Here is an 18,738-nt window from a genome sequence, read left to right as displayed (position 1 = left end):
AATAGATTTAAAGTGATGTAGCTATTAAGTAATGTACAATAATCAAAACATAAACGTAAGTAAAATTTAAGATTTGTAATTGCTTATAGCATTTGGGTTTGGATGTGCTGAGGTCTATCCTAAAGGCAGTCCTAGTCACATCAGAGGGCAACATGCTAACATGGACCACTCTCTGGGGCCTTGCAGGCCATTAAAGCTGGGTCATGTGGTCACTCTTGTCTCTTCCATCCATCCACTCTGATTCAACCTCATTTCCTGCAACAACTCCAAACACGACACACATGCACACTGTTTGTGTTTCTGTGATTTCCACAGTACCTCTTTGCTTTGTGTTGGAGTTTTAATAAACTAAGCAAATCTGTCACATCCTTTGAGCCACATTTTGACAGCAGGGATTTTTTCCCATTAGACAGCCTGATTCAACATTAAACTGATGAGATTTTTTTTTTTTTGTTACAGACTTGATATTTCATGTGTTTATTGACATTATTTATTGAAATTCACTTGCAACGTTCTGCAAGAATGAATCTACTCAATCTACATTTGTAGACGGGAGATGAGAAATCGATCAAATGAGAAAAGAAAACCACAAATAGATGAATATAATAAAGGTAATAAAGGGGTTGCATCATTAGAGTTTGTTTGCTTCATGGAAATAGGACATTTTCATGTACCTCCTTCATACTGCACTTTATCTTGGTCCAGTCCAGTTCCATTTCTTTTGGATAACCAGAAGAATATTTAATAATCCTGAATGTCAATAATCACTGTTATTTACTCCCATTACTGCAGTCTAGAGCTCATTTTCAGCAATCTCCCTAAAATGTTGTTTATAGGAAGAGAGACTTCTGTCCAGATGCTCTGTGCCTCGAGAATCAACAATTCCCTCTGGCTTCTTTCACTGACATTTGGGATAAAAATATAAATCTTACTTTGATTAATGGAAATCTGGTCTTATCTTGCAGAAATATTGTGTTTGTTTTCATTTACTATTTAATGAATATGCTTAAAATGTTGAGAAGCCCATATATCAAACTCCATATCTAGCAATGATGCTGTAAAGTTGTCTATCAATGTTGCACCTATGAAAGCTGTAAGTTACCCTGAATGCTAAATACAAGAAATTAAATGTTTTTGGTAACTTATTTTACCTTTAAAAAAGTCAGAACCAAGACTGAGAGCTCTGTAGCACATATGTCATTCGAAGATAAATATATTTTCTAATCCAAATTCAGGTTCAAATTCAATTCTTAGGAGGCACAGGGCTGACAAAGAAGGAAGAAAGAAATCAGCATGAGAAATCGGATTATTTTATTAGAAATAAATATAGTGAAAAATGTGGAAAATTATTTAATGTGAGTAAGTGGTCAAGGTGACCGGGGCTGGTGCCACCCCATTCCCTATCTGGTCACACCTCTGTATAGATTATCCGTGTTGCTGTGAAAGACTAGACTCATGATGATTTAGGAGGCACCAATGTTTTCTTGTTGATTGTAAGTATAGTATCACAGCTTGAGCAGTTAAGAATGTGGTTGCACAGATTATTACTATTATATTAAAACAGCAAAAAATCCCTGAATTTTCTTCAAAAGTGACTTAGTGGAGCTCTAAATGTGCTTAACTTTGTGTTTAGAAAAACAAATAAGTACATGTGTAGTTTCCAATTACCTGGGTTCTGAGTCTGTACATATACTATAAAAAAAAGTAATGTGCTTTTCTTTATGATCATTTTGTGTTGTATGCAAAGGAACTCTTTATAATATTCGACTTGTATTGTTTTGCTCATCTTTGCTTTTTTAACAAGTTTTTACCTGTAGTTGCTGTGCAAAATTATTATTATTATCATTACTATGTTCAGTACTACAGGACTGTGTTCCCACAACAACATAAAGCTAATGATATTTCTGGTTTGCACTAGCAAAATCTTTAAATATGAGTACCTTTAATATATACACACTGTGCTGTGTTTAAAACATCTCCTGCTCTCCCCTACTTCTCATGTGTCTCAGTTACTCACTACTCTGGGCCTAATCATGCATGCCACTGATTACACAGAAACCTTTAAAATACTAAACGCAATCTTTTGACCAACTCACACAATAAAACTCATAACAACATAAAAATCTGATAATATCTGGAAACTGGGCATAACTAAAAAGGAGACTGGATAGTCCCTTTCACGCATTTTTATTCAAATGAGCATTTATCTATATGCAGTGCGCCACAGAGACCACTAGGGAGCAGCACAGAGCCATGATTCTGACCAAACATGAAGTCTGTAGTGTTGGTGTTTAAGGATTTTGTATGCCTGGTAAATGATGAATTGTTTTAACCACATAAAATTCAAATTTATGACTAATTAATGTGGCTGAACTTCATTAATACGTATAATAACAGGACGGATTACTTAGGTCTTCCCTTCAGTTTCACTGTGATGTATATCAATGTGCTTTATATTAATGACTGATTATGAAATAAGCTTGATGTTTAATCTGGAATATCTCCTGAATTAAATTATATTTTGGGGTATTTACAAGTGGAAACATAAATAAAAGACTAAAAAAGACCTGCGCTTTCCTCTGAGTGATATCCTTGACAAGGTCATGATGGTGGAAAGCAGTGCTCCTCACGTATTGTTCTCTAAATATGGGGTTGAGATTCATATGTAAACAATAATTCATCCTGGAGTTATCCCACCCCACTGGGGACTTTTCCCATTTTCAGCCAAACAAAGGAAACGGACAAAAGCCTCTGTAAACATATCCTCACATAAAAACTTGCCGTCAGTGAGATGACTTCCACAGACAAGCTCTTAATCATCTGTATTAGCAGAGAGTTATAAATAATCATTGGCTAGTTTCTTTCTTTCTTTTTTTCATCTGTACTATAAGTCACGTTTTTAATGCATTATGAATTCATTATGAACCTGTCCATCTGCTGTTGTCAAAAAATAAAGATTTTTCCTGGCTTTGGCAAACATTACTCACCGAGGATCAAATCGCAGCAGGGCCTTTGATGAAGGCTTCACTTTCCTGCCTGCGTTAAAACTGGAGCATCAGATTACAGCCGCACTCTCACAGGTTTTGTGCTTCAGCCCAGATTGTGTGATTTAGATGTCTGTTTGTTGAGTCTGGGTGTTTCAGGCTGATCAGATAGACGCGGCTCTATCAGGCAGATCTAAGTTTGGCAGGCGGTCCCGAGCCATTAAAAGTTTCTGGACATGGTGACCTGAAGAAATCATTCGCAAAGCTCATGAGGGCTGCACAGAAAATCGTGGTTTTATGGCAAGGATCAGAAAGTTCATTGATGTTTAACAAAGAATGATTTTGATGCCAGATTTGAAGAAAACCAGCAACCATGTATTTCCACACACTAGTGAGAGATATTTTGTTTAATCTTGCATCTTTAAGAAAGAATTGTACTGAACGCACAGTGTACTGGCTAAATAGGTCATCTGCTGGGTGGGATTTGTAACAAAGCACAAAAAAAAGCAGGATACGTGGGCATCTGATCTTGTTTTGCTCAGAATTCATATTGTATTTCAGCACTACCTTATCAGAAAGGCAGGGGGGATAGCAAACATGTGCAGCAAGCTGTGTAGGGCTGTGAGTCTGGATCTGACACATAAAACCACAGAGCAGGATGTGCCTGAACCAGGTGACATACATTACATGTCTTAGACGACAGTAACAATATTAGGGGCAGGAAGGGAATAACAATCAAAGCATATAATGTTTCAATGAGCTCATGCAAAAAAAGATTGAATGAATAAATCTAATGCTTTGATATACAGTCAGTAAAAAAAACAAGTATACTCTTTATTTGTGTCAGGACAGTACAGCAAATCACTCTGGTCCTAAGCAGGTGTAAAAATAGGTAACTACAACACCCGATGAACTACAAAATATGACATATTACAACGTGTCATCATTTGTTTAATAAAAACTGAAACAAAATGCCAAAGCAGGGGATAAAAAGCTGAGGACACGCTTACTGTTTCCATATGAATTAAAAGGGTGCCAGGTGCTGGTAATTAAATGCAACTGATTAATTGCTCACCAGTGAATCTGAGCACCTCTATAAAAGCAGAAGTTTTGGTTTGTTGGTCTGGAGCATTCAGGTGTGGGCTAGCAAAATGCCAAGGAGGAAAGATATCAGCAGTGATCTTACAGCAGCGATCAATCAGGGAGTGGTTATAAGGTCATTACCAAACTATTTAAAGTCCATCATTCTACAAGTGAGAAAGATTATTCACAATCGGAAAACACTGAAGACTGTTGCCAATCTTGACAGCAGTGAACATCCCAGCAAACTGACCCCAAGGTCAGACCGTACAATGCTCAAAGAAAGTTCATGACAGTGCAATTCAAAAAAGACTGAACAAGTGTGGTTCGTTTGGAAGGGTTTCTAAAATAAAAAGCATGGCAGTAGAGCTTGGATTTGCAAAGCTATAGCTGAAGAAACCACAAGACTTCTGGAACAATGGACAGACAAGAAACACAAGTGGAGATGTTTGGATATAGTGTATCGAACCACGTTTAGTGAGAGCCAAATAGCAGATCGGGCACGATGGTGTAGGGGTGATTTAAGCGTGTTTTGAAGCTACAGAACCTGGGAATCGTGCAGCGATTGAGTCGACAATGAACACCTCTGTATACCAAAGTATTCTAGTGTCAAATGTGAGGCCATCTGTGTGACAGCTAAACCTTGGCTGAAAATGGGTCATGCAAAAGGCCAATGATCCCAAGCACAGCAGCAAATCTACACAAAGAATTGCTGAAAAACAAAAGAATCAAGGTTTTGCAAACCTCGGTGAACTGAAGTCATGTTGTAAAGAAGAGTGGGCCAAAATTCCTCTACATCGATGTGAGAGACTGATAAAGTCAAACAGAAGCAAAAAAATATCATTGAAAGTTATTGCTGCTTCTACAAGCTATTGGATCATAGGGATGTATTTAGTTATTCACACAATGCATCTTAATTTTGTTTTTGTTTTTATTATGAGATATGAAACATATGAATTTCCCTCTGGGATCAATAAAGTTATTCTCATTCTTATTGTTATTAAAGAACTAGTTGCACAGTGTAATATGTCATGTTGCTCTCAGTTTGTATTTACTTTGATGATTTACTTTACCATGACTGTGTATGCATATTTCTTATTAAATGTAGTCTATTATAATTTTACCCAGACCATTAGATTGATACAAATCAAAAATAATACCTGGACAAAATATTTATTTTTCCACATAATCTTTTTTTTTTTTTTTTTTTTTTTGTGAAACTCAGTTTGTAGTAGTCAAGGATTTATTTAAAGGCTCTTAAAACTAAAAATGTAAAAACTACAATTAAAAATACTGCCAGAGCCAGTGAACAGTCAGAGAGTTTCAGAGTTGTGGACAGTGGGCAGAGAGGGGAGATCTGAGAAGCGAGAGCGGGGCTGACGTGCAGTGATTGCATGCATTGGTTTGCTTGGCCGGGAATTGAACACTTGATGCTCACGGCATTTGGGCTCAGGTGATATGACCACAGGTCAATCACACAGTTCTCTTTATTTAAACAAAACAATAAAATCATCCCTGGAGTAACATTGAAATGATCTATGTTACCACACGGTATGCCATCAACACAACTTCCCTTTCCACTTGTGATGCCAGGACATCCCAGATATCCCCACTCAGGACTCAGGCCACTAATGATAAATAATTTCGAATTTCTATAGCATTTTTCTACTCAGAGCACTCAAAGTACTTTTTTTCTTTTTTACCACAGGCCACATTCATGCTGCACTTTATCCTATGCCTTCAAGCACTTTCCAACTATCATGCACACTCCGTGGGCAACTTGGAGGCTAGAACACTTTGACATGCAGACCGGGTAGACTGGTGGATGTTGTTAGCATGAAAAGAGGGTATTGAAATGATTGATTTACCCATCGAAAAGCTTGTGACTAATATGCTTCCAAGAATTTGTATCCAAAATAATTTTTCAAAGTGTTTCTGAGACTCCAGGACAAGTAATGTCCTGTTTAGAACATTTCTGTTTCAGGGAACTGCACGAGCATGAATTTTATAAGCAACTTTCAGCAATCTTAAGCATGTGACTGTTTCAAGGCCCTTCAGACACCACTGAAGGTGCTTTAATTCCACATCTGTTTGTTTGTCATTACTCAGAGAAAGGAATGAGGACAGCAGGGTACAGAAAAGTTTATTTCTGCTCATCTAAAAAGCAATGAAACTATTTGCTTTGAGATATTTGGCCCTTTTTTTCCTCTACAGGAAAGACACAGATGGAAAAGAAATAATATGAATGAAAAATAGAAAATTGTTGTCACTTTGTTCATAAACTACAGCAAACCAGACTTACATTGATTGTCTGACAAACGAGTCACAAATTGGATTAAGTTTTAAGCAATTTCTTCTCTGTGCCTTGTTCATAGGTATTTTACAGTCTGCCAATAATCCAATATACCAACTTTCCTATTAACCAATTCCATGAATGCATCAAAACCGAGCATTCTGAAAAATAAAACATATTGTAAAGCTTATTGAGTTCCTTTATTTATATCCACATAAACATTAGGACAAAGTGAGCTGCATATTTGCACAGAGTGAAATGTTCCTCGATAACGGTGAAAATGGGCAGATCTGCTGCCAATACCCACTAAACACCAAATCCAATAATCAAAATATTTCTCAAAAAATGCTGTAGTTACAGCTGTCGTGAAAAATTATACATATTTTAAGTTGTTTTTCCATATTTGTGACCCATTTGTATAAATTCATGCTTTCCACAGGCTTGGACTGAGCTCAGCAGCATCACAGAAGACTCAAGCAACACTCTCTTACACCTCTTTAAATTTGAGCAGATCATTTTAAAAGGTCAAGGAACTTCAGAAGAAGAAGTTTTTTTGTGTTATGCTACAAGTGCGACATAATAATGTTTTGTTAGATGGACTGCAGTAAAATCCAAGGTGAGCGGGTTATCTCGAGGCAGAGAAACACGGCATAAAAGCACATGCTAGAGTCCACTTTTTCCTTCTGCAATGCTGAAAGCACTGTGCCGTAGCTGTACCACTGAATGCCTTTACTCTAAGTGATGTCTTGTGCATCACAATTACCCACACACAGCCCTGCATCAGACCGTGAGTTGACTTTTATGTTGATGTGAATGTGGGCCGCAGCAGGAGCCGATGACAGCTTAATTCCTGAGCTGGGCCCCCCCTGCTGAGGCTCGCCGTTTGTGTGATCTGACAGACAGAGATCAGACTGTGGAGAGATGAGTGGAAACCCTCTGAGTACGCTCAGGTTTCTTGGCATGGTGAAAAGATTTGTCCAGTCCATTCAGATCTGATGGAGTTTCCCATATTCTGCACCGCAGCTGGTTTTTGTCGAGGTATCTTTGTCATCTGTGCACACACAAGAGATACATGTGAGGCTGACGCTGTGTTTAGTTTAGGTACTCTGTGCCACTAGAGCTGCATGCCACAGAGTTGAACTTTTCTCTCATCGCTAACCAGGTGAAGAGGGGTTCCAGCCAATTACTTTGGAAAAGGCAGGAGACAGGTAAACAGGTGTGGAAAAATAATAGATGTGGGGGTGGACGGAGGGGGGGTTGTGGGGTTGGGGGGGTGGGATGAAATGAGCCGCAAAGAGGGGTGACCTCAGTTTAAAAGGGGTTGGGTAATGGAGGCATTAGACCAACATGAGCAACTGAGGTAAAAGGGTGCAGGGGGAGCAGAACAAGAAGGATTAGGGGACGTGGGGAAAGAAGGCTGAACTACTTTGATAGAGGTCAAACCGTGGAGCAGTCAGGAAACAACAGGCATTGTTTTTGAACATCTAATTTTGAGATAAGTGCTGTTTCTTAACACGTACCTGAGGAATGTGGCTAATGCAGTGGTGATCTTCTGAAGATGACAGCGGACAAACCTCTCTTAGGCGCGGAAATGACACGAATGGGTTTTATCTTCCTGCTCCTGAGTAACGCCGCGTCAGTCTCCACACAGTTTAATGGATACAACTGCGATGCCAACTACCACAGCAGGTTTCCAGGTGAGAATCCTCCCCAGCAGGTTCTCTCTTTGCCGTCCACACACGTCTGCCAACAGGTGTGGAACACGATAGATCTATGAGCAGCAAAAGTAGCAGCCACATTAAAATGAGCACAAATAGTTCTGGTAGGGTGAAGCTTTTTTTACTGATGGCGTTTCTAATAACGTTTATTTCCTTATTGAGAGTTAATATTGAGGACGATAAAGTTATATCTTTATATTTAGATAGATCATCAAAATACCTTTCTGCCTATCTAAGCTGGAAGCTTCATTTATAGTTAAAAAAACATGTGAACCACATAAATAATTTAATGCATCGAATATTTTAATTACAATGTTTATGGCCCTATTATGACAAACATTTCCTGGATACAGACATTTTGAGGCAATCTCCTGCTATGATCTACAAAATTACACTAGATTGATTTACCTGACTGATTTTGCCTCCACAGAGCTCGGTTAGTAATTTCATACTTTAAAATTCCTGTACAAAAGTGAATAAAAGTCTTAATTAGAAAAATGTGTAACTTCTGCCTTGCATGAACCGGCATGTCTTGATTTTTATCTTGATTTCAAATATTACATTGCCAACTTTTCTCTCTGAACCTTCGTCTCCCGCCTTCCTCCAGGTGAAAGGGACATCAGCGTGTACTGCGGGGTTCAGACCATCACTTTGAAGATCAACTTCTGTCCTGTTCTCTTCTCCGGCTACACCGACGCAGATTTGGCCCTCAACGGCCATCACAGCGAAGCCCAGTGTCGCGGCTTCATCAACAACAACACTTTCCCCACAGCACTTCTGTTCAGCATCAGCCTCAGCACTTTGGAGGCCTGCGGCAACAGTCTGGTGGTAAAGAATACTCGAGCACTGCGCATGGCTTTATTCTAATCAATAATCAGCTTCATCATGTTGTGTATTGACGTTGGAGCAAAGTGACTGGCTGATGTTTCTCTCTGCAGGTCAGCACAGCCTACGGGCCCACTGCCTATGGGAACATGTCTCTTGTACAAATTGGGAATATATCAGGCTACATCGACACCCCTGACCCACCAACTATAATCAGCTATCTGCCTGGTTTGTTGTATAAATTCAGTTGCAGCTACCCGCTGGAGTACCTGGTCAATAACTCACAGCTGGCATCGTGAGTTTCTGCCAAAGCATCCATCAGTGTCCAAAAGAGAGCTGCACCTTGCAGGAGTTGCTTTGCAGAGTTAATCCTGAAAGGCTGGCTTTAAGATATATTCATTTAATTAGATTCACTTATAGCTTTCAAAAACGGTGCTAACAATTAAATTCCCAGTTTAAAAGCTTCAGTGACTTTGTGCCTCACAGTATTTTTTCAAACCATTAATTTTATTATTCACATCTATTATTCACATATATTATTCTCTGACATTCGTAAATCAGACAAGTATATAAATAAAAGCGCAGCTGATTTATAACTGTACTAAATCGAAACCTCTGCTCCCGAAATGTTATTTATTAAGCCAAGGCTCACAAATGCTCCGTCTCTCCACAGATCCTCTGCAGCTGTGTCTGTCAAAGACAGCAACGGTACTTTTGTGAGCACGCTCAGTATGATCCTGTACAATGTGAGTACAAAGCAGCGCTGGAATAAAAATATATTTCCATTTCTAGCTTAAGAGGTGCAGAGGAATTCATATGAAACAAAATAGACATTAGAACTGGCACATGACTGGATGAGCATGTTTGGTTTGTTTTAGTGCCTCAGTTCGATGTTCATATAACATCTTTTAATGTCTTTTAATAATCAGTGCTGAGTATTTTCACTGTTTCCAACTAACTCCATGAAAACAACAAAAGTTGGTTTTCTGTAATAGCCCATGTATTTTTCCACCAACAACAATATTCCACAAAAGGTTTGCGATGTAATCCTGTTTAAAATCACACTGCTTAGAATACTCTGTACTTACTTTAAACAACATAATCACCGTGTTGCATATAATTGTGCTCCTTCTTTAACAATTAATGTCACATATGCTTGTTTGGCTACAGACCTGTGCAAAAATTGCTCTGGACAGCAGAAAAATAGCAAAACTATAGAATAACACCAGCTATGTAAAGACTGATTCAATGTCTTCATTTGCTTTATGCCACATTTTGAGAGAACAATCAACTTTTCTTTTTCTTTTTCTTTTTTCTCCAGGATTCAGCATACAATCAGCCTCTCTCTATCCCCATGGCTGGACTGGCTCTGAAAACCAGAGTATTTGCTGCTGTGAAAGCCACAAACTTAGACAAACGGTACCGCACAAAACCCAGCTATTCACTATTGAATTTCCATAATTTTCACGTCATAGATGTGCAAGACTCTTTACCATAACAAACCTATTACTGCAGCAGAAAGGATATTTTAAATATAGTTCTCCACAGCATCTTTCCCGCTATCATTTTTACAGATTTACTCCTCTTTTCTTTGCTTTGCCTACATTCATTATGCTATTATGTTATTATTCTTCATGAAGGCGCCAGGCTGCAGTTTTCTCATGTGCAGTTGGATCTCTATCCTCCATCCCATCTCACAGTTTTGTCTCTTTGCAGGTGGAACATTTTGATGGACTACTGTTACACAACCCCCTCAGGGAATCCTAATGATGAACTCCGTTATGACCTTTTCTTTGGGTAAATCTCATGTTTTTTTTCTGCTTCAAGATAATGACTCGATACCACAAAAGGGAGTCATTACCTATTCAGGTTCTCCACATGGCTTATCCTCATTGAATGCCACGTTTTCTCTTCCTAAAGAGTTCTTAAGGGTACTCATAGACATTAAATCTAGCATTTCTGCTGGGTCTGCTTCCATACAGTTGCTATAAAGATCCCCAGACGACAGTTTTGGAGAACGGGAAGAGCCAGATGGGCCGTTTTTCCTTTGAGGTTTTCCGTTTTGTTAAACATAGGCACCAGAAGATGTCGACTGTGTTTTTGCACTGCGTCACCAAGCTTTGCCGGGCCGATGACTGCATCATGTTAATGCCTGTAAGAGTGAAAATCTCCGTTTGTGACTCACCACCTGTTTCCTCACCTCACTGAGGACTGAAATCTGACGATGTGATTGGCAGATCTGTGGGCGGCGGCGCAAAAGGGAAGAGGAGACCCCTGATTCCATGGCAGCAGCATCAGGGAACGCCATCCTCTCTGCCGGTCCAATCATCACCAGGAGTGGTATGAACTATAAACCCACTTTTACTGGAATAGTTTTGAGAGACATGCTGCTTTGCTTTCATGCTGAGAGTGCAGCAATCCAGTCAAAATAAGAAGCAACAGCCTGAAATGTCAAACTGCTAATTTAAAGCTGATTTCAATTAGGACTGCTGAAGTAAAAATGAATCGAATAAGCGCTTTAAAAATTGCTTTACAGATGAAACTCCCGTCAACAACTCCCAGCTCGGTAAGTGCCATTACGCAATGTTGTGAAACATAAAAGTGTTGTAAACTATCATGACAGCAGATTCCCTTTGAAATGACTGTTTACAGCAAACCCTCTTCTGTTCCTGCAAGGGAAAGACTCGGGCTCAGCTCGTGGTAAAAACCTCATCCGAGAGCTTGTTTTCAGTTTCTTTCCCTTTCCATCTTCCAGCCTCTGGAGATCTCTCCCATTCAATGAACCCAGTGACCAGTGCTCTGATCTCAGGTGTGGTCATCCTGAGTGTGGTCAGTGTGTGCTTCTTCCTGCTGTTGCTCCGCTTCCTGCTGAAGCCCCGCCCCCCCGCGACAACAGCAGCCTCAGGTGTTTGGAATCCAAGCTTTAAATAAACATCTGCATGTTGTGCAACATGTGTATCATTTAAGGTGTTGTATATTTATTGCGTTCAATACCTCAGAATGTTTCATCTTTTGTGGGTTTGCATAATAATCGTGTTTAGAAAATGTTGCATTTAATGACTCCATATTTTTTCTCTTTCTTTCCATTTTTGTAACCAGTATATGTATCAAATCACAGATTAGAGACGCCATTGTTTTTTTGGTCTTTGTTTTCCTGTGAAATGTTATAGTATTCAAACCCTGTACAATATCAAAAGGAAATAGTGAGTGAATTCAAGCAGGTGGATTTCTTGATCTGTTTTTGAATTCAGCTTCCAGTTTCTGTTTGCATTCAAGTTCTAAATATACGTTTGTGGTGGATATAAATTCTGATTTTAAAATAAAAACAGTAAAACTAAAAAAAAAAAGACAAGTAAAATAATCATTTTAAGATTAAAAAAAAAGTGTCTACTTTATTTGGCCTGAGTGTTTGAGGTTTCGGTGCGCTCTAACCTGTTCCTAGGATTATGCTCTTCTGGACAGAGACCGGTGATGTTGCCCCTGGGATCTGCTGGAGACACTGTTCAAGTTTCTGGGTTACAGCTCCTAATACTCCTACTGGGACCACTCAGTCCCTGACACTTCTTTATTTTCTCATGCTCCCTCTAACTGCTGTTGCTATCTGCTGGAAATTCCACATGTATCAAAACTGTGGTTTATATATGTGTATGCATGTGTGTGTGTGTTCTGTGTGCGTTTGTGTCTGTGTTATGCATCTCCAATGATTAGCTGTTGATGTCTGATGTTGCCTGCAACTGAATATATGTAGCTTTGCTTTGTTTGAAAGTAAATAGATCACTTAAAGAGCACTTCTGAAGCTAAGAATTCACTCTGAAGTTTAAGAGACTTGTTTTTTCAAACGCACACTAACAGAAATTTTAAACCACAACCAGATAGATACAGATTACCTTTCGACAGGCTAGCTGCATTTTTTTTTTCAGTCTTAGCTCTTCTTGACTGTCATTTCACAAAATTGTCACCAAAGATATACAAAAGTGGTATTTACCTCCTCATCTCTCTACTTCTGTTGAACTACTTCTGTGATAAGCAACCCATCTATGATCAGCTGATAATAATGCAGGTTCACTCACTCACCTCTCTCAAAGCTCTGAGGATTTAAATTTATTTTAGTTTAAAACATTTCCTAAAACATTGATGAAGCCCGTGAAAATGAAACAACCTATTACATCTGAGGGATTAAGCATGTACGTCTGTGTATATGGACATTCTGACACTTTTCATGAGCAGTAAATTTATTACTAATTAGATAACTAGTTGACTATAGCCAATGCTGACCTTGGTCTGAACATCTGTGTATCTATGGGTTTGAACAATACAAACATAGAAAAAAAAAAGTATAAAAAATGTGTGTGTGTCTGTGTCGGGATTGTGTGTGTGTGTGGCAAAAAATGTGGCCTTGGATACAGTCAGAACAGCCACAAATGTGGTAATGAGTATTCACCTGTGTTTATAATAGAATTCAGTGGACATACTGATGGGCTTATTATGGTCTATCACTGATTTATCAGCACCAGTGTGCAGACATTGTATTATTTTTAAATAACGCAGGAAAATGCACTATGGGTATTTCAGAGAAAGTAAAATAATATGAATTTAAGACAGAATATAGCTGATCTATTTATATTAGATTTCTTTGAATTGGCCCCCCAAAAAACAGAATAATCAGGGTCTACCTTATTTGTCCATCACAAACGTGTCAGATACAGCGATCAAGGTCAAGCTCATAAATGGGTGTGGTCCTACCCTTGAGTACTTCCCAATAAATGAGCTAAAACTGGTGTAATCCAATCACACAATGATCTCTAGTTCACTGTTTCCTCCTTAATATCTTATGTTTTATAAATGTTGCTTATATGTGTGAAGTAAAGATAATATTTTTGATATACTGCAGGTCTCAACAGAATCTTTTCCACTATCACTTTTACATATTTACTTCTTTTTTCTTTGTTTTGCCTACATTCATTATGCCATTATGTTATTATTCTACATGAAGGCGCCAGTCTGCAGCGTTCTCATGTGCAGTTGGATCTCTATCCTTCATCCCATCTCACAGTTTTGTCTCTTTGCAGGTGCAGCATCTTGATGGATTACTGTTACACAGACCCCTCAGGGAATCCTAATGATGAACTCCGTTATGACCTTTTCTTTGGATAAATCCTGCCTTTTTCCCCCTTCAAGATAATGACTCGATAAACCACAAAAGGGAGTCATTATCTATTCAACTTCTCCACATGGCTTACCCTCATGAATGCTTCTTCTTTCTTCTTCATAAGGCATAAACCCATCAGCTTCTTTGCGACCACCTGCCTAATATTGTGTGGGTCCACCTCGCGCCTCCAGAACAGCTGTGATCCATCAGGGTATGGACACAGGACCGTTGGGGGTGTCCTGTGGTCATGGAACTTGGGTCCTCCATAGAGACTTGTATCCCACAAGTCTCTATGGATTAGGTCTGGGGAGTTTGAAGACTAGGCTGGTGCTCTGAGTTCCTGTTTTTACGGTATAGCATCCTGATAAGGTAGGCTGCTGCTCTGGAGTGGTATCATTGCCTCACTCATAAGTGAGTGTTTTGGTGGGTAGTACATGGCAAAGTAATATTAATGTTTCAGAGCATAGTGTTGTAATGAGAGGGTCAGATTTGTGTGTTGTAGTAGTAGTAATCATCACTGTGGACACAAGTGCTTGTCCAATAGAAATATAAAGCTACAGTCAGTAGCCATTTAACTGAAGCTACAGACTGTGCTTTCGTTCAGCTGTTCATCCACCAGCACTTCCAGTTCTCTGATAGATCTAAACTTGTGTAAAAACTAAAACCAGGGGTTGACATATTTTAATTACCTGAAGTACATTTTAAAAACTTTTAAAAAACAGATAATCTCAGTTCTCCAGGCTTCTCGAAGGACATCCTGAGGTCTTCTTTGAACTCACTGTTGATCCTCTCTCCTGAGCTCATCTGTACATATTGATGATGATTTGAACTAAAATTTTCTAAATTGCACTCATCACTCCATAAGACCTGCTGTCACTGATTTTCAGTCCAGTTCTTCTGTAATTTTCTGTACTTTTCTCCCTTCTTGCCAGCCACTCTTCACACTGAGACCATTTCTTCAACAAACAGTAGATGGATCAATTTAGAAGCCAGATGCATCTTTCAGGTCCTGTGTCAGGTGTTTGCTGGATTTTTTCCTATTTTTTTAAGAACATGACTTTCAGATGTTGCTCATCTGCTGTAGTTAGTTTGTCAGGCCTGCCACTTCTTATTTTGTCCTCCAGTTTTCTCAGTTTTTTAAAGATACGCTGCACACCATGCAGAGATGTGCCAACGGGTCTTTGGGAATCAAGTTGTTAGAGCAAAAACACTATTTTATGTCTGTCAAACTGTGTTATCTTTGGTATTTTTTGGAGCTTCGGCTAAAGGAATGGGAACAAATTATGTGTTTTTGTAACCACCTGCTAGTAACAAAGTGCCTTAAGACACAGTTTAAAATGAGTTGTTTACTAAGTTGTCTGTTATGTGTAGACACAACAGGTTCATCCCTTAGTTTGGTGCCTTTTTTATACTTGAATTAATAATAGGTTCATGAGGATATTCCATAATACTGGATGAAGAGAACAACAATTATTAATCAGAAATACTCAAATTCGCTAATCTAGTGAATTTTGACGTTTATTGATTTATACATAATTAGTTCAACCTACTTCCTGAAAATATTATGTTTTTTTCCTTCACATTTTTGCTCAAAGTTACATTTAAAACATCCCTGTATCTGTACAAAACTCAAAAGATGTTGCATGTGTGTATGTGGAGTGAAGTAGTGGAACAGAATGAGCACAGAACATGTCCCAGCATGACTCCGTTTAAAATGCAGTGCAAAGTTTTTGCAGGAGGAAGCAGGGCTTTCAGTGTATGTGTGTGTATATCTGTAAATATGTGCATCTCTTGATGTGTACTGAGGGTATAAAACCAAATACATGTAACAAATTTTAAGGTATGATTTAATAAAGCATACAGCACAAACAGGAAGAACAGGATTATATATTAATAGTGGGTTTAACCAATCATCCACTTTCTCTCCTTTTTGCACAGGTTGTTTATTAAGATTATTATGATAACATTTTTTGTATCTTTTGTTTAATTTTTTCTTGTTCTTGTATTATTTTAACATATTTAAAATAATTCCACAGCAATTAATACTCAGCAGGTTAGTTTTAAATGGCTTAACAACCACATGAAAATAATCAGGTACAGGGATTGAATTTAAAATGAGTGAAAAAGAAGCAAAAATCCAGAGAAAAACCTTGAAGGACCTTCAGAAAGCCTGGAAAACTATTGTTCAAGAACACTTTAAAAAACTAGTCTGGCTCCTTCGAACAAAATACTAAGAAATGAGGGGCGGCTCAGTATCTTTGCACAGTATACATGGTGCCATGTTCCTATGAAACTAGCAAAATAAAATAAATCTGTGGGGAATTTAAACAAGCATGTTAAGTTACTGGCAATGTTCCCTCTAATTTTTCATGTGTCTGAGTGAACACACAAACTCCCTGAGCAGTCCCTTGGACCACTGTGAGCAACATTAGATGTGAGCACTGTGGTCAGGCCAGCATCGAATCCATCCAAGTTACATGGTTTATTAAAATAATCAAATTACAGCATTTATGTTAGACTACTTTTAATTAACTGCTTTATCCCACTTATAATGAAAATTTTAAAAATTCTTGTTCATGACTTATGTAGTATGTTAACACTGGAAGTAAAAATAACTTGAACTCCAATTTTGAAAACAAAGCTTTCTTTTTCTTTTTCTTTTCTTTTTTTAAATTTTATTTTATAAAGCTCTGACTTGTATTATGAGTCTGTAGTCTGGGAGAGAGTCCTGTAACTCTCTGTCTGCAAAATACAGCATATAATGACCAATGTTGGGCCATTAATTATATAGTTACTTCTTCAAAAAAGTAACAGAGTTTTGCAAGCAGGTTTTTTGCAGCTGTTGACCTAAAAAATGCAGCCAAGGGTTTTTTTTAAATAAACATTTTAAACTATTTACAGAACAATCAGCTGTTCTGCATCAAATTTGATGCCACACAAATTAATTCTGCCACTCCAAAAAATAATGTCTGTCCACTATGAGATAAAGGAGAACAACAGCCTGATACCTGCAGGCCTGACAACAGGAGACGTATCACTGCTGTAACACCTGTAACATTCATTTTTGGTGTTGTTTTTGCTCACAGGCGTTGAGTGCTTTTGAGCGTTTTCCTCATAAAACGCAGTTTTTACCGTTTCTTCCCGCAGTAAATATAAACAATGATAATATTCAGGAAGATAACCAAACATTGCATCTAATTTTATCATAACTTTGGTTTTACGTGGCCTATCAACACAATTTAAAAACTGGTATAAAGTCCACACTTTTTCCGGCAGTTGTTCCATCTGTCCTACCCTTCATGACTTCATGACTAAAAACAGGAATGTTCTTATTGTCTTCTTCGCTATTAGCATCTATCTGGGAATTTTCCTCATGTTGTGACCTTGCAGGTTTCCAGTCTCATGGAAATGAGCAAAATACAAGGTACTGCCAGGGCTCATTTGACGACCGCCAGAATTAATCTCTCAGATTTTTTGCAGTATTGATTTTCCTTTTCGGTGACCTACGTGAATGTCTGCTGGCAGCAGCGGAATCTCACGTGTCGTGCTCTGAGGCTGTGTTTGTGATCTGCACGGCTCAGCTGCATTCACCGCTCTTTATCACCCTAATCCCTCATTTCAACAGCCATTTTGTGATGTATTCAGCAACTACAATGTCTGCAGATAACTGTATGAGATGAGTAAATGCTATCATCCCCCTCTCAGTTTACCATCAGTGATAATTGATTAAGCCCACCTCCTAAAATGGAAATGAGGCTGAGATTTTTGAATTTTGAAGCCAAGTTCAGGTGAGTCATGAGCGAATAAAATGTATTTAGAAAAGATCTGGGGAATATAAATAAGGGAGTGCACTGGCGAGAGGACGGCGAAGAAAGCAAAGAAAGACTCTTTTTGCATGTTTAAGCAATAATATGTCCTTCCTGTCTGTGCAACGTGGTTTCCACACTAAATATACAGCATTGAACCAGAGACTGACAAAAGACACCCATCGATCATCTCGACTATGATCACAGGGTTCTCTTCCCAGGTGGCTCGCCTTACAAGATCTGATTTCTAAATGTCCTTTATTTATTTATTATTTATATTTTCCATTTAAGTTTTAAAAATGATTTTAAAGATGAAACACCCACAAAGCTGATAAATGTCTCTTACTTCTGTCTTATGACTGTCAACCTAACTGATGTGGGTGCTAATAATGACAACTCACGAGAATTTAAAGCGACTACAAAAGATCCTCTGTGACATTCTCCTCTAATTAAAGCTAATTCAGATAACACAGAAGAATACAGGTTCTCTTTTTTCTATTGTGTTTGAGATCCCAGCAGATCAGAAACCAAACATCTTTATTTTAGTTCCATACGAGGGAGCACAGGGCCTGTGCAAAGGAATACAGCCTTATGGACATTATTTAAACATGTAACTTTAAAGGCCAGTGCGCTGGGTTTCATCATTAGCCTCTAGGAAACGACCACAGAACCGGAGAAAGTGAACTGTTTGCACAAAATAATGCAATCCCTGGCTTTGACCTCGTTTCCGTTGAATCCCGAAGCAATGTTGGGACCACAAAACAGTCGACTACCAGCTATACACAGCTTTATACATTGTTATCATAAATAAGCAAGGAGATAGCAGGTGTAAGATCCAGGCAACGATGTCTATTTGATTGACAGCTGTGGATTAAGCATCTAT

At 38.5% G+C, this 18,738-nt stretch overlaps 1 protein-coding gene across 1 annotated transcript; it reads left to right on the top strand.

The window, feature by feature from the left end:
• The first annotated feature begins 7,915 nt into the window (after positions 1-7,915).
• On the top strand, positions 7,916-11,831 carry zpld1b (zona pellucida-like domain containing 1b). Its single transcript, XM_085370860.1, has 10 exons — positions 7,916-8,054; positions 8,683-8,903; positions 9,014-9,195; positions 9,574-9,646; positions 10,222-10,319; positions 10,617-10,697; positions 10,883-11,054; positions 11,138-11,240; positions 11,437-11,466; positions 11,656-11,831. The coding sequence occupies exons 1-10, from the start codon at positions 7,916-7,918 to the stop codon at positions 11,829-11,831; spliced, it is 1,275 nt and encodes a 424-aa protein (XP_085226986.1).
• The last annotated feature ends 6,907 nt before the right edge of the window (positions 11,832-18,738 follow it).

Source organism: Diplotaxodon limnothrissa, linkage group LG14 (genome assembly GCF_057381915.1).
Source record: "Diplotaxodon limnothrissa isolate DT_005_m linkage group LG14, D_limnothrissa_male_GT1.1, whole genome shotgun sequence".
Taxonomy (NCBI): domain Eukaryota; kingdom Metazoa; phylum Chordata; class Actinopteri; order Cichliformes; family Cichlidae; genus Diplotaxodon; species Diplotaxodon limnothrissa.
This window is presented reverse-complemented; position numbering and strand designations above follow the sequence as displayed.